General features: G+C 57.5%; 2 protein-coding genes across 10 annotated transcripts in view; one reads left to right on the plus strand and one right to left on the minus strand.

The window, feature by feature from the left end:
* Positions 1-1,013: 1,013 nt before the first annotated feature.
* Positions 1,014-11,739, minus strand: DFFB (DNA fragmentation factor subunit beta). 2 transcript variants are annotated; one of them, XM_081055831.1, is made up of 7 exons: positions 11,463-11,730; positions 9,767-9,893; positions 6,562-6,750; positions 5,651-5,730; positions 4,327-4,497; positions 3,527-3,627; positions 1,014-2,393 (listed from the first exon to the last, which is right to left on the minus strand). In XM_081055831.1, the coding sequence occupies exons 1-7, from the start codon at positions 11,574-11,576 to the stop codon at positions 2,159-2,161; spliced, it is 1,017 nt and encodes a 338-aa protein (XP_080911957.1). In that variant the 5' UTR covers positions 11,577-11,730; the 3' UTR covers positions 1,014-2,158. The 2 variants fall into 2 exon arrangements, with proteins under 2 accessions (XP_080911957.1, XP_080911958.1); XM_081055832.1 differs by lacking the exon at positions 4,327-4,497 and having other exon boundaries at positions 11,463-11,739.
* Positions 11,740-11,945: 206 nt separating this feature from the next.
* The window catches only part of CEP104 (centrosomal protein 104), a 37,570-nt gene continuing 35,293 nt past the window's right edge, over positions 11,946-14,222 (plus strand). For 3 of the 8 annotated variants that reach the window (XM_081055390.1, XM_081055391.1, XM_081055388.1), the window contains exon 1: positions 11,952-12,172. The gene's annotated coding sequence lies outside the window, so the exon portion shown is untranslated. Of the gene's footprint in view, positions 12,463-14,222 lie in introns of all 8 variants that reach the window. The other 5 variants (XM_081055394.1, XM_081055395.1, XM_081055387.1 and 2 more) reach the window with 4 other exon arrangements.

Below are 14,222 nucleotides of genomic sequence, written 5' to 3' on the forward strand. Positions count from 1 at the left end.
CCCTTGCCCGCCATCCTGCACCCTTTGCTCCCTCCCAGCTCCCAGCAGGGGCAGTTGTCTGGGGTCTGGGAGTCATGGCACTGCAACTGGCCGAGCCATGACAGTCACCCACTGGGCTTGTCCCTGCGAAGCACATTCTGGCCACCGGGACCCTCTGGCAGTGGGTGACCTCATGCCTGCATCTCACAGGAGCCTCCGCCCACCGCCAGCTCCAAGGCCTCCCCCCCTTGTGCTGAGACCGCACAGACCACAAACCCATAGTTTGCAAAGAGGTTCAGCTACCTACTCTAATTTGGGTGACAACTCCTGACGGGTGACCCCACCAAGTCTACAACCAGCACCCGAGGCCAAGGGCTCAGAAGCAAGCAGGAAACAACAAAACGATACAGCTCGGGGAGCTTTGTGAGTCCTCAGTTTCCTCTGAGCAGAGCCTCAGCGAGCTTGGCTCTCAGGTTCCCGCCTCCTGCAGAAATGAAACTGCAGATCAGGAAGATGAGGGGGACAAGGGACAGGAGCTGAGAGCTGTGGGGCAGCCACCGAAAGCCCTCCTAGTAGTCAGCTCCCGAGCCCAGCGATGGGAGTGGCACCGGAGCGGCGGGGCGCCCGCCGCTCTGCTCAGACAGCTGTCATGAAAGCGAACCATGCAGATGCGCTGCGGAAGTTGTACTTCCGGGACTGGAAGATGGAACAGCCATTCCCCAAACTCAGGGTCTCAGGGGTGGGACCTCGGAGGCTCCTTGACAGATGGGGTCTGTGAGCTCCAGAGACGGGCATGTGCCTGGGGACCTGGGAAGAGGGCGCCCCTCGGCCCGACGCCCTGATCCGACAGGTAAACACCGCATAGTAAGGTGAGCCTTACCAACATTCCTCACAGAACAGGCTCAGTCTAAGGTATTTCTATATTTCGGTGAAGAAAATGCAGCGGTGGGGTTAGGATTTTTTTTAAATCATTGACCCCGTCTTTTTATCTTTATTTTCATCATTTTCAATGAGTGCAAACTTTTTTTGACATGTCTATTTATGAAAAATATTTATTGCTTTTTCTGATTACATGATAAATGTGAAAATTCAAATGTTACAAAATGTAAAAAGTAAATCTTTTAAATTATGAAGTAAATGCACGTTTCCAAAATTTCAAGTACAGCCATTCCTCGGTGTCCGCAGGGAATGGGTTCCAGGCCCCCTCGTTCCATACCAAATCCCGCGGTGCCCAGGTCCCTGACATAAAATGGAGACGAGCCGGCCAGTCGGCCCTGCACGTCCTTAGGCCCCACGCGGCTGTGGAACCCGCAGTGTGAAGGGCCAGCTGTGTTGTGAACACATGATTGAGAAAATTGGTTCTTTATAATCCGGTCACACCCCACCCCATCCCAGGATCACTGCTGTTCGTAGACGTGTGTCCCCTTGCACACTGTCTCTGCACGCACTGACACGTGTGGGGCACTCTCGTAGCCTTTTATGAAACAGACCATACTCTGCATAGTTAGGCTACTTGCTCGTGCATTTATCAGACGTCTTCCCATTTCTACACAGGTTTGCACTGTGCAGATGTATTCAGTTGAGTCCTGAAAGTAATGCTACCTGGCAATTCTGGGCGCTACAAAAACAGCAATTTCATGGAGTTCAACATAATGCACAGTCAGCCGTTTGCCGACTGCCAGGCACTTGGAAGGTTTCCCTCTGGCGCCATTATAAGTAGTGACGCCGGGGACATCGGTGTGCGTTCTTTATGGAGTGTAAACATTTTACCCAAAACGGGGCACCACCCATTTTTGAGCATTTAGGAGTCTGGAGGATGGGGCTTCCCACCTGCGTGGGGAGGGAAGACCCAGCAGAGCTCACAGAAGCAAACAGCGTGTCCCTCGAGGGGGAGTGATCAGTTTTGGTCACAACATGTGTAGCACACAGACTGTGCCACACGAGTGTACAAAACAGGTCCAGTCGGGGCAGACACGGGCCCCTGATCCCTGCCCACGTCCCATCACTGCACCAGACTTGTCCTCTGCTGTGGGCTCTCAGAGGTGCAGGAAACAGATTCAGAAAGGTGGGGAAATCAGAAATTCATAGGAAGATTTTGTTTGTTTAAGTTTTCAAAAAGCACCAGTTAAAGTTATGCAGGTCACCAGGCCTGGCCACGGTGGAGAACGTGTGCCCCGCGTCATGGGTACTTGCGAGCAGGACGCTTCCTCTTCACCTTCGTCGGGGGCTTGTAGATTCTGCGTGGGTCACAGCTGAGTTTGTGGGTGGTTTTCTTGTGGCAGGCAATGTGAACTAACTTTAGATTCTCTGAGGTGAAAAGCAGGCGGTAAAAATACTCCCAGTCTACTTCTCTTCCATCCTGTTCTTTAATCGCGTCAGCCAGTGTGGGGACAATGGTGCGTTTCTTTTCTATTCTGGAAAGGAAGGTCAGAGAGGGTCATTTTCTGCTGTCACAACCCCACAAACACGTGCCTATTAAACCACAGACAGTAAAGTATAGTTTCCACTTGGTTGTAGCTAAAACATAACAATGTTTGGCTGCTTGCTGGAAAAGACAAGTGGAAACCTGCTAAGGTTTCAAAAGAAACCACACTTGGCACCACCCCAGAAGGAGCACAGTGGCACCGACACGCAGAAGACTTATCGAGCTGTCAGCAGGACGAGAACAGGGGCACATGCTTCACTGACTCATCCAAGTGCCGGCACAGAATGTGGCCGTGCTGGGCCAGGTCTGCCCTGCAAAGCCTGATGTAAGCAGCTCTGCTTGTCCCGCTTTGAAAATTGGACGGGTGCACATTCTTTTTAAATACTGAAAAGTATACAGAAAAAACTGGCCGTCTGGGAGTCAACCCAAGCCCCATCACAACTACTCCCCAACAACAATTTGGCTTTCTTGCTTCCACTCTTTTATCTATGTGTATAGTTACCAAAAATAATAATAATACAATAATATATGAACTTTTATTTTATAGAACCTTACAAGTAAAACTAAAGTGAAGGGCATTTGAAGATCTGTCATCATAAAGCAGGAGAATTCTAGAAAAGGGCCTCATTTAAAATACTAAGATGTTCCACGTCTTCCCTTTTGTAGAATGAGCGAGCATAACTAACAAGAGTTTTGCTCATCCTGGCGGAGGAAGGATGCCTCACGTGCAGGACCCTGTGACGGCCACTGACTGGACCCCGAAGGCCCGACCCGTCCTCCCGTAGCCCTGGGAAGCGGGCACGCTGACCACCGACCCCATCCACAGATGGGAGCAGGAGGTGAGAGGGGACACGTAAGGTCACACGCATGTGGACAGGACCGGAGCCAGCTCCCGGCCGGGCCCGCAGGGCTGAGTGACATGCAGTCACATGGGGGAGGAGCAGCGTGTGCCCGGCAGCCCCTTCCACACCACATGCCAGTGACACCTTTGAGCTCAGCACGTGAGGCACAAGGCAGCTGGGTAGCCCCAGGGACCCTGGCAGGGACAGGCCCCTCGGGAGTCGTGGGACCCATGAGCAGTTCTCCAGCACATGCCGCTGACACTGCGGGCCGCGTACTCACACGTGGTCCAGGTTCCAGGTGCTGAAGAGGACCCGGCTCTCCCTGTTGCCGTAGGGGTTGATGGAGTGTTTGGACGCACAGTCGTCCATGTCAAAAGGGCCCTGGGCCGAAAGAGAACAAGGTGAAGGTTTCATATCATGAGGTGCCACCTCAGCGGCTCTCCACAGCTCAGCAGGGCAGGGGACACCCGATGCCATCAGCACTCCAGGCAGGACCACAGCTGGCACCGCACCAAACCGGAGGCTGGAAGGAGTGAGGGCAGTGCGGTGACATCTGTGACGTGTGCCTGCCAGGCTCCGAATGCTGCTCCCAGCCGATGGCACCCGCCAGAGTCGAGCTTCAGCAGTGCCCAAAATGTCACATCCAGCCACAAACCCTGAAATCCCGGAGCTCTCTCTCATCTATAAAGTTTACCCAAGGGAGCAAAACACTTTTCAGAGGCTCCTGATGTCCTCTTATCAGTCCACCCAAAGCAACGTCCCCCTCCTCTTAGGCCAAAGCGAGATCTCTGCTCTGGGGACAGCTGTGTCCCCACCCACAGCAACGGGAGTGTTGTCTGGGAACTTGTCAGAAATGCATGTTTCAGGCCCGTGCAGACAGCTGGACAGAAGCTCGGCGTGGGCCCAGCAGCCTTTCAGCGGCCCTCAAGGGGCTGACTCAGTGCTGCTGGCTGACGGTCCTCCCCTCACTGCAAACAGGAGCTGCCAGCCGGAGCCACCTCTCCTCACCAGGCCTTGCCCAGCAGGCCAAGGGCGCGGGAGGGCAGGCTCAGGTGGCCCCAGCGTAGGGACACAGCTCACCTGGCAGGAGAACCAGCCTTCCTGCGTGCAGAGCCGGCTGCCCGCGTCTGCGCCCCTGTCGAAGTAGCTGCCGTTGTACTGAGCAGCCCTGAGCTTCTGGCCCATGGCGTCCACAATGCACACGTACTCCTGCTGGGTGTCCACGCCCAGCACGGCGGCGTGAGTGCTCACCTGTAGGCCACCAAGGGCACAGCTGAGCACTGGTGCTGAGGCCTGGAGCCCGCAGTCGGGCTCCGTGCACCCAAGGCCATGGCCTCCAGGGGTCCTGGGGTTGCAGCGTTGACACAGGCTGTGGCTGCCCAACCCTGGGAGAGTCTCTGGGCCCATGACATGGAGTTTTAGTCACAGTCGGGCACATAACAAACTCAGGCGCCAGCACCCTGGGCCCCGTCTCTCCAGCGCTGGCCGCTGCTGCACAGGAAGAAACGGGGAGTGGCAGGAACAACCAGCCCTGCTGCCCACTCACGAAGTGCCGCAGGGTGGCCAGTGCAGGACGTGCATTCTGGGCAGCGAGGCCGGGGAGCGGGAGGGGCACGGCCGGTCAGACATGAGGAGGGGGAGCGGCCAGGCCGCCTGAGCTTTCCTTCTGTGTAATAGAATCTCTGTGGAGCACACAGCTGGGGCAGTTTTCCACCACAAACATGAAAATCTCGTCCCAGGTACATGCCTGGTGCGGACAGTCATGGTGTGGGGGTGGGAGGGTTGTCTGCAGTCAGGGAACAGACGGCCTTGTGACTGACATCCGCTCACCCGACATGGGGAACGGCGCCATGAGAGACACCCCAAGCCTCTGAGCAGCATCCCAAGAGACCCACGCGTGTACAGTTTTATCTTTACAGAGCGCAGAGCCCAGCGACCCCTTCCTGAAGCTGCCCCAAAGCCGCCCCTCCTCTGGGTCCTTCTGTGAAAGGTCTGCAGGGGCCACACAGACCCCACCCTTGTGGTGAAGTGCCAGTCCCCCGGGACCCAGTTGTTCGTCCATCAGCTAACGGGGGGCCAAGGACAGATCTTTACTGGCATGGGTCACGTCCAAATCGAACCACCTGACATGAAGATATTAAACCTCAGTTCCACTCAAAACCCACAGGGAGAATCACATGCGAGTGGGAGAGGAGGAAAGCTGAGCCCAGCCAGAGGGCGGCAGCAGGACAGACCCCAGCATCTCGTTGTGCGGGGCCGGAAGTCAGATGCTGACTGTGCCAGAGAAGCAAGCACTGGGAATGCTCGTGTGCAGCACGAGCTCCGAGCGGTGGAGCCCTGCTTCCGGACAGCACCGCCAGCGGCCTAAGCCCGCCCAGCACGCCGGCCTGTAACGCGGCCCTACCTCTCTCAGGTAGCCCCGGATCCGGCTCTCGCAGCTGTATCTCAGATAGCTGGACTTGTTCCGAAATCGGGACTCCAAACCTGGCAGGAAGAAGACAAGGTCCCTGCAGTCAGTCCATGGCCTGTCCTTGGCCAGGAGGGACAGTCTGAGAAGGTTCTGAGGGTGCCACACACGCTGTCCCTCGTTCTGGCTCATTTGGGACAATTCTGTGGTCCAAGGGCATGGACACTTTCAAACGCCACCCAGGGGCACCTGCCTGGGGGCACCTCAAGCCCCCCTTTCTAAGAGGGCTGCAGCCTCTCAGGGTTGCCTCGGACTGACCAGTCCAAAGGGTGGAAACACTCCAGGTGTCCACTGACAGACGAACGGATAAAGAAAATGTGATCCATCCACACAGTGGAAAAAGGAAGGAAATCCTGACACCTGCTATTCCATGGATAGCCGTGGAGGACATTACGCGGAGTGAGATAAGACAGTGACACGATTCCACTCACATGAGGTCCTGGGAGGAGTCAAATCCACCGAGACACAGAGCAGACGGTGGTGCCAGGGGCTGGGGGAGGGGGATGGGGAGTGAGTGTTTAATGGGACAGAATTTCAGTTTGGGAAGATGGAAAGTTCTGGAGATGATGGTGGTGATGGCTGCACAACAGGGTGACTGCCCCTAATGCCCCTGAGCTGGACACTTACCAATGGTTAGGAGGGTGAATCGTATGTTATGTACTTGCCCACCCAGTTCTAGGCAGCCCGGAATCCAGCCACCGTGAGCAGAGAAGCTAGGCAAGCCCCTCGTTTGGGGAGCCCCTCATTTGGGGAGCCCCTCGTTTGGGAACTGACATAGAATCTGGTCTCTACTGCCGTGTCCTCCCACTCCCACCCCTCTCGGCCCCGAATCCAAATCCACAAGGCACCTTCGAACCAGGGCGGGTCTTCGGCCCTGGTCTCGGCCGTGATGTTCTCGCTGATGGTGTGCAGGAGGTCGGCCAGGAGCTTCTGCCGCAGCGGGGCCTGCTCGTCAGAGAGCAGCTGCCGGGCGGCCTGGATGATCTCCACATGTGGTCTGTGGAACATGCTGAGGAAGCAACTGATGTCACTCACATCTGCCACGAGAACAGGGGACAGACAGAAAAGCCATCAGTCCTTGGGGTGTCGCCTGGGAAGACACACAACTGCGGCCTGCATGAGAAAGGGCTCCCACACGTCCACCCCCTCTCCATTTGGGGAGCTGCCAAATCTCGGCACTGTCCTGGGCTTGCAGTCCTACCCAACACCAACTAGCGTGGTCCTCTGGGCCTTGAACCCGACACCCACCCCTCAGGGTGGGGTGAGGGCAGACGAGAGAGACATGGGATGTGCTTCGGAAAACAAAAGTGCCACCCAAGCCAACGGCCTCCTTCCTTTCGGCCTTCTCCAAACAAAACTGCCATGTCTTTGGACCTCACATGAGACCTTCCTCTCCAGATCTTCCACTCACTTTACCACCGTCCCCAGGAGACTTCACACGTGCCCCAAAGCGCCAAGCCTCTCGAACAAGCTCTCAGGATCAAGCCGAGCCGAAGTCTACCAAGACCTTCACAGCGTCTTACAATCACAAGTCAGCAGTGGGCACACGGAACCGGGGTCGGCCCAGGGGGGTCAGGCCAGGGCCTGGACGCTGCTCAGTGTGCTAGCATCAGTGCAATCCACCCTTAACAGGGGACATCCCAGGGTCATAGCAACTGATGCCGAAAAACAGAGGTGAGAACCTTAGGAACCAGGGGCGTGGTGAAAAGTCCTCAGACTAATGCCAAAAGCACAAGCATAAAGGGAAAAACATGGACAACTCGGTCTTCCTCAAAATTACAAACCTGTGCTCTGTGAAAGACCCTTTCTCTTTGTAACAGAGTAAAAAGTCAAGCTACAGACTAGGAGAAACTATTTGCAAACACGTATCTGACAAAAGACTCATCCAGAATATATTAGAAAAAAAAAATCTCTCAAAACTCAACATTAAAAAAGACCAATTAAAAAATGGACAGGGGGCTGACACAGTGGCTCAGGCAGTTGGAGCTCCGTGCTCCTCACTCCGAAGGCTGCTGGTTTGATTCCCACCTGGGCCAGTGGGCTCTCAACCACAAGGTTGCCAGTTCAACTCTTCGAATCCCACAAGGGATGGTGGGCAGCGCCCCCTGCAACTAAGATGGAACACGGCACCTTGAGCTGAGCTGCCTCCTGGAGGGCTCGGTTGGTTGGAGCGCATCCTCTCAACCACAAGATTGCCGGTTCGACTCCCACAAGGGATGGTGGGCTGCGCCCCCTGCAACTAGCAACGGGGCAACTGGACCGGGAGCTGAGCTGCGCCTCCACAACTAAGACTGAAAGGACAATGACCTGACTTGGAAAAAAGTCCTGGAAGTACACACTGTTCCCCAATAAAGTCCTGTTCCCCTTCCCCAATAAAATCTTTAAAAAAAAATACAGAAAACGGACAAAAGACATGAGAGACATTTCCCCAAAGCGGATACAGTCCCGCACTGAGTGGGGCCATTTCGGTCAACGGCAGCTCACCCCGCCGACAGCCTGCCTCACAGCCTCACAGCCTCACAGCCTCACGGCCTGCGTCCTGGTTGCGCAAGCGCATGCTATGAGGTTCGCACAATGACGGAATCGTGTCATGACACCTCTCTCAGAACATACCCCCGTGTTAAGTGGCACGTGACTGTATCCAGATGGCAGATGATGACACGAATGATGGTCACACCACTGCACACCTATGATGGACTGAAATGAAGACGAGCACGACCAACAGCTGGGGAGCAGCTGCACAGACACCCCGCCCTTCACACGTTGCTATGAAATGTAACGGGGTACCGCAGCTCCTGGAAACAGTGTGGTGGTTCTTTGCTTTTTCTTTTTTATAACCGTACTGAGATTTAATTTCCATTCCTTGCTCTGCACCCACATGCAATGTATAACTCAGTGGGTCTTAGTTATTCAGAGTTGTGCAAGCGTGTCCACATCGAATTTCAGAACATTTTCATCCCTTCGAAACCTTCTATGCTTTAGCCATCATCCCTTCCCTCTCCATCCCTTTCCCCCAGCCCTGAACCACCACTGAGCTATTTTACAGAGCTATTTTCTGTCTCTACAGACTTCTCCGTTCTGAACATTTCATGGGTGGAATGCTATGTGGTCTTTTGTGACTGGCTTCTTTCACTTTTTTTTAAAGATTTATTGGGGAATACTGGGGAACAGTGTGTTTCTCCAGGGCCCATCAGCTCCAAGTCATTGTCCTTCAGTCTAGTTGTGGAGGGCGCAGCTCAGCTCCAAGTCCAGTTGCTGTTTTCAATCTTTAGTTGCAGGGGGTGCGGCCCACCATCCCATACAGGAATTGAACCAGCAACCTTGTTATTGAGAGCTCTAACCAACGGAGCCATCCGGAAGCTCAGCAGAAGCTCAGCAGCAGCTCATTGTCTTCAATCTAGTTGTGGAGGGCGCAGCTCACTGGCCCATGTGGGAATCAAACCGGCAAACCTATTGTTCAGAGCTCGCCCTCTAACCAACTGAGCCATCCAGCCGGCCCCTGGCTTCTTTCACTTTAATGTGAAGTTTTTAAGGGTCATCTATGTTGTAGTATGTGGGGGGACTTCATTCCTTTTCGTAGTCAAATAATAGTCCTTTGTTTGAATACACCATATTTGTTTATCCATTTGTCCATCAAGGGACATTTGCATTATTTCCATTTTTGGCCATTATGAATAAAGAGGCTATAACATCCATGTAAAGCTTTCACGTGAACCTGTGTTTCATTTCTCTTGAGTATTTATGTATATACCTAGGAGTGGAAGTGCTGGGTCACCTGTGATTCTCTTTCATAGTTTGAGGAACCCCCACACTGTTCCCCACAGCAGCTGCACCGTTTTACACCCCACCAGCAATGCATGAAGGTTCCAGATTCTCACCAGCACTTACCATCCTCGTGGTGTGGGGTAAATCTCACTGACATCAAGCATCTTTTCACATGCTTGTTGACCATGTGAATAACTTCCCTGGAGACATGTGTCCCAGATCGTTTGCCCTGACCACCTGCACAGCCCCGCCCGCTTCCCTGCCACTCTCCAAGGTCCCCCCACTTACAGCCCTGCCAGGTCTGGCCTTCGGTGAGTAGCACAAGCTCTGAGTCGTTGGGGATGCTCCAGAAGTAATCTCCAGTCAGCTCCGTACCATCTTCATAGAGGCACAGGCGGGAGCCATGAACGGGCAGCTGGGTAGAAGGAAAGAGGGGAGAGCAGGGCAGGACGCTTACTTATTGGATCTTGGAGGGGGTAACATGAGGTCCTTCCACGTGCAGCCCTCACAAGAACAAGAACAAAGTATGTTTCGATGAATCACACTCGGGATGCTGTCAGCGCACTACAGTGGGGTGAACGCCTGAGACAAGCACCGTGTCTGAAGAATCAGCGTGTAGAAATGAGGGCACCTACTGTGGGTCATTCTAAAATATGAAAAGCCTCATAAAATTACATATGCAGTGGCGACTGCTTTGTGGGGTGCACCACAAAGAACCCTTTCAAAATGAGCTCCTCTGGGGCACGTAAAAATCCAAGCCTGTTTCCAGAAATGACACAGCTGCTGGCGCTAAGCCTATAAACGCATCCCCGTGTAGAGGGCACATCACCTGTCAGGGGTCAGGACACACCCACGTAGCGTGCTCCTTGTTCCCTGGGCACTGGTTAACTAAGGAGAGCATCTGACTGAAAATGACGCTTTGCCTCTGTCTACAGAAGTGTGACCAGCACCCGGGACTGTGCCTTTGCAGAGCTTTGGCACCTTGTTGCTCGACTGATCAGTGTTGTGAGTTTTGATGGCAACTTCTCCACCAGCCCCACCCCACACAGGTACCCACCCCAGCGCTGGTCTAAACCCGGGCAAGGGAACGAATACCGTGAGCGTGAGAATGATGGCTGGAATCCTACACCGGGGCTGCGTGGTCTTCAGAGCCCAAGCCCTTTGTTTTACACAAGGGGAAACTGAGTCCCCGAGAGGCCAAGGGGCGGTGTCCTGACACGCAGAGACAGCACATGCGCACTGAGCCCGAGTCCCTGAATCTCAGGCCAGGGAGGTCCTGACCCGCACGTCGGAAGCGGGGAGGCTCCTCCAGGTCCCTGGTGCTCCGAGTGGGGCTGAGGAGCTGCACGTCCTGACTCCAGGGGTCCCGCGGGACTAATGCCGCTGCAGCTGAGTCCCTGGAGCCCCCCGGCCGCTCCCTCACCCCCTCGTTTTTAAGCGGAAAAGCAGCGCTTTTCTCCTCCCAGACTTCTGCCAAGCAGGTCGGCGGCTGAGCGCGGGGCACAGGCTTCCCTGACGTCCTTTGCCGAGATGTGGCCCCGCCGCGAGCCCCCGGCGGCCCGGAGGGCGGAGGACGCCCCACCCCCCCACCCACCCCCCGTGCAGCCGCGGCACCGCCTCCGCGACGTGTGCGGGAAGTGGGGGCGTCCGCGCCCGACTCAGGGGTGTCGTGGGCCCAGGACCGCTCTCGGGGCGGGCGGGGGCCCCGCGGACCCCCCCTCCCCCCCCGCCCCCCGGCTTCTCCGCGTCGGGGAGCCGAGCACAGCCCCGCCTCACGGGGCCGCTGCGGGGACTGCAGGGCGCACCGAGCCCCACCCGGCCGACGGCGGGGCTGACGGTCGGCCTTGTCCCCCCCCCGGAGCCTCTGGGCGAGCTCGCCCGGCCGCCCTCGCCCCGGCCCGGGCACCTGCACGTGGAGGCGCGCGGCCCCCGCTCCGGACCCCCGACCCCGACCCCCGACCCCCGACTCCGGTCCCGGCGGCACCTGCAAGTGGAGGCAGCCCTTCCGCAGCACCTCCTGGCAGCTCTTCCCCGCTACCCCAAACTTCCTCTGGCTGTGCAGGGCCCGCAGCTTGAAGGTCTTGGGCTTCCGCAACATCGCAAACGTCCTCAGGGCTACCGGCCCCGCAGGCGACACGTGCTTGGTGTGCCGCGCAGGTGCGTCCTCACCCGCACCGCGAGGGTCGGCTCCCGGAGGACTCCGCGAAGGGGACGAAGGTGGCGCGGGTGGCGCGCCGCCCCAGGAAACTACATTACCCAGGAGGCCCGGGGAGCGGAGGCGACGTCCCACCTTACGCACCGGCGTCGTTTCCCCGGAAATTTCATTAGCGTGCTCAGAAGTCCGGGGATAGGGCAGGCTCAGGGCCGCGTTGTGCGCAAGCGCGCTTTCCCCGGAAACTCCATTACCCAGAAGGCCCGGGGGACGCGGGGGACAGGGAGTACCGTCTGTGCGCAGGCGCGGCTGGGCAGGGCGGGATCGCGCAGGCGCGGAGGGGACTGGTTGTCATGAGAGCGGCGGCCGCGGCCTGGGCGCTGAGTGTAGGCGGCCGGGGCTGCTGCTCGGCTGCCACCGCTTCTGCGGCTTGGGGTCGCGGGCGGGCCCTGAGCTCCGCCGAGGGCGGGCGCTGCCCAGGTTCGGAGGAGGCCGTGAGCGTCGTGTGGGCGCCGCCGTCGGGAGGCCGTCTGTCCTGACAGGTACCCGGGCCCGGCGACGCGCCGGCCGCGCTGCCCAACGGGGGCGGGGGGCCCGGCCGGGCGGTGACGGAAACTGGTGTCGCGTCGCGACCGCGCCGACAGGGCCCCCGCAGAGCTCGTGACGACGGGCACCGAAGGCGGCCCCGCGCGGACGGCCCGGCTCCCGCGCGGTGACTCCGCGGCCCCCGCTTCGGGCGTCCCCGCCGGCCCTTCCGACGCCTCCGACGGCTCGACCGAACAGTGTTTAGTTAGGTGACGTCCGCGGTGTCGGAGGAAGGAAGCTGCGACAGGTGTGTCGCCCACGGGCGCGCGTCGACAGTTTTCAGCCGCCCGCGCCCGATGCGCGGGGCGAGGCCGGCGGCGCGGGAGGCCCCCGCGGGGACACTGCGCCGCGAGCCGGGGGCGGGCGGGCCGGCCGGGGGCCGAGTGTGCAGAGCGGGCGGGCGGCGCGCCTCTCGGGGCTGCGGGAGGCGAAGGCCTGTGACCGCGTCCCGCTGGGAACGGCGACAGCCGCCTGCCGCTCTCCGGGCGGCTTAGCGAGCGCCTGGCGCCGCTGCTAAAGGGCCGGCGCGGGGCTCGGCACCCCGCAGGGAGGGCCTCCCGCCGCACGCAGCCCGCGGGGCCCGGGGCGTGCGGGGCGGGGCCCGTGCTGGGCCTGGGGGCGCCTCGGGCGGGAGCACCGGCGCCGTCTGCAGGAGGCTGCGGGGAGCACACGGGCGGCGCGCGGCCCCCTCCGGACACGGGCCGCGGGCACGTCCTGCGGGGAGCCGGCGTGCGGGGCAGGAGCTGCAGCTCGTGCGGCCCCGCTCGGTCCCTGGCGCCGGGGGCCGGGAACCCCGGTGGGCTGCGCAGCGCAGCGCGGGGCAAACCGCACGCGCGCATTGTTTCGTGCTTGCTGTTCCTTATTTTCTGAGTTAGCTTTTTCCTCTGCTGTATTGTGACATCCTGCAGTGAGCTTTGCATGAAAACATGGCTCGGACCTTTAACCATGGTGTGTCTTCCTGTTTTTAATGCTTCGTTCATACGTTTCCAAGAAACATCAGCAGGTGTCAGGCAACAATTAATTTATTGACATGGTCGTCTTCAGGCTCTCAATGAAAGTGAAAGACCTAGATCACGCATCAACCATGTTAAGATAAGCAAAATTTCAAGGAGATATGCTTATACGTTACCTGCTATCGAGAATTTCAATACCGTGTCCCACCCCAGAAAACTTTCTGGAGCTTTCTTCATCCTCTGTTTTACTGAGGACTCGGCTGCGATCCTCACACCTAACTCAGATTGGCCTACTGGAGAGGAACGCGATTAACTTAGTAGCTGGAAGGTAACCGGAAGTACCTGCGTACTTGGCCTTAAAGGTGGCTGAACCTAAGGCCCACAAGGCCTCTGCCTCTCTCAGCACGTGAGCCGGCTCTCAGGCAGGACCTCCCACTGGTGGCCCCCAGCAACCCCCAAAGCTGTCATCCTGCAGCCCACGTCCCAGGGGGAAGGCCCCAGCGAAGTCCTGGGCTTGAGTGGCACCAGTGGTCCTCTTCTCATGCCCCATCCCTGAACCGGTTACCCACGGGGGATGTGGAACTCATAGACCCGCCAAGCCTGGGAAATGTGCCCACTGCAGGTGGGGAACGGAGGAGTCCGGAGTGGGGTGGCCGCCCCACAGACCCGCGTGTGGGGAGGGCAGGTCACTGCGGGGAAACTGCGATTGACGTGCTGTTTTCAAACCCAGACAGGAAGGACACCACCAGGCACAGGTAGACACTGCACATCCACCCTTAAAACAAAACAATGCTACCATGTTTCCCGGAAAATCAGACCTCGCCGGACCGTCAGCTCTAATGCGTCTTTTGGAGCAAACATTACTATAAGACCTGGTCTTATTTTGCTATAAGACTGGGTATAATATAATATAATATATAATATAATATAATTAATATAACATAATATAACATAACATAATACAATGTAATAATACCAGGTCTTATACTGATGTTTGCTCCAAAAGACACATTAGAGCTGATTGTCCGGCGAGGACTTATTTTCGGGGAAACAG

This window comes from Rhinolophus hipposideros (genome assembly GCF_964194185.1).
Source record: "Rhinolophus hipposideros genome assembly, chromosome: 8".
Taxonomy (NCBI): domain Eukaryota; kingdom Metazoa; phylum Chordata; class Mammalia; order Chiroptera; family Rhinolophidae; genus Rhinolophus; species Rhinolophus hipposideros.

Coding starts and splice junctions, on each gene's coding strand:
- DFFB (XM_081055831.1), bottom strand. CDS start 11,576: ATGTTGCGGAAGCCCAAGACCTTCAAGCTGCGGGCCCTGCACAGCCAG. Junction 9,894..11,462: donor AGGGCTGCCTCCACTTGCAG/GTGCCGCCGGGA, acceptor CCTTCTACCCAG/CTGCCCGTTCATGGCTCCCG. Junction 6,751..9,766: donor AGGCCAGACCTGGCAGGGCT/GTAAGTGGGGGG, acceptor TTCTCGTGGCAG/ATGTGAGTGACATCAGTTGC.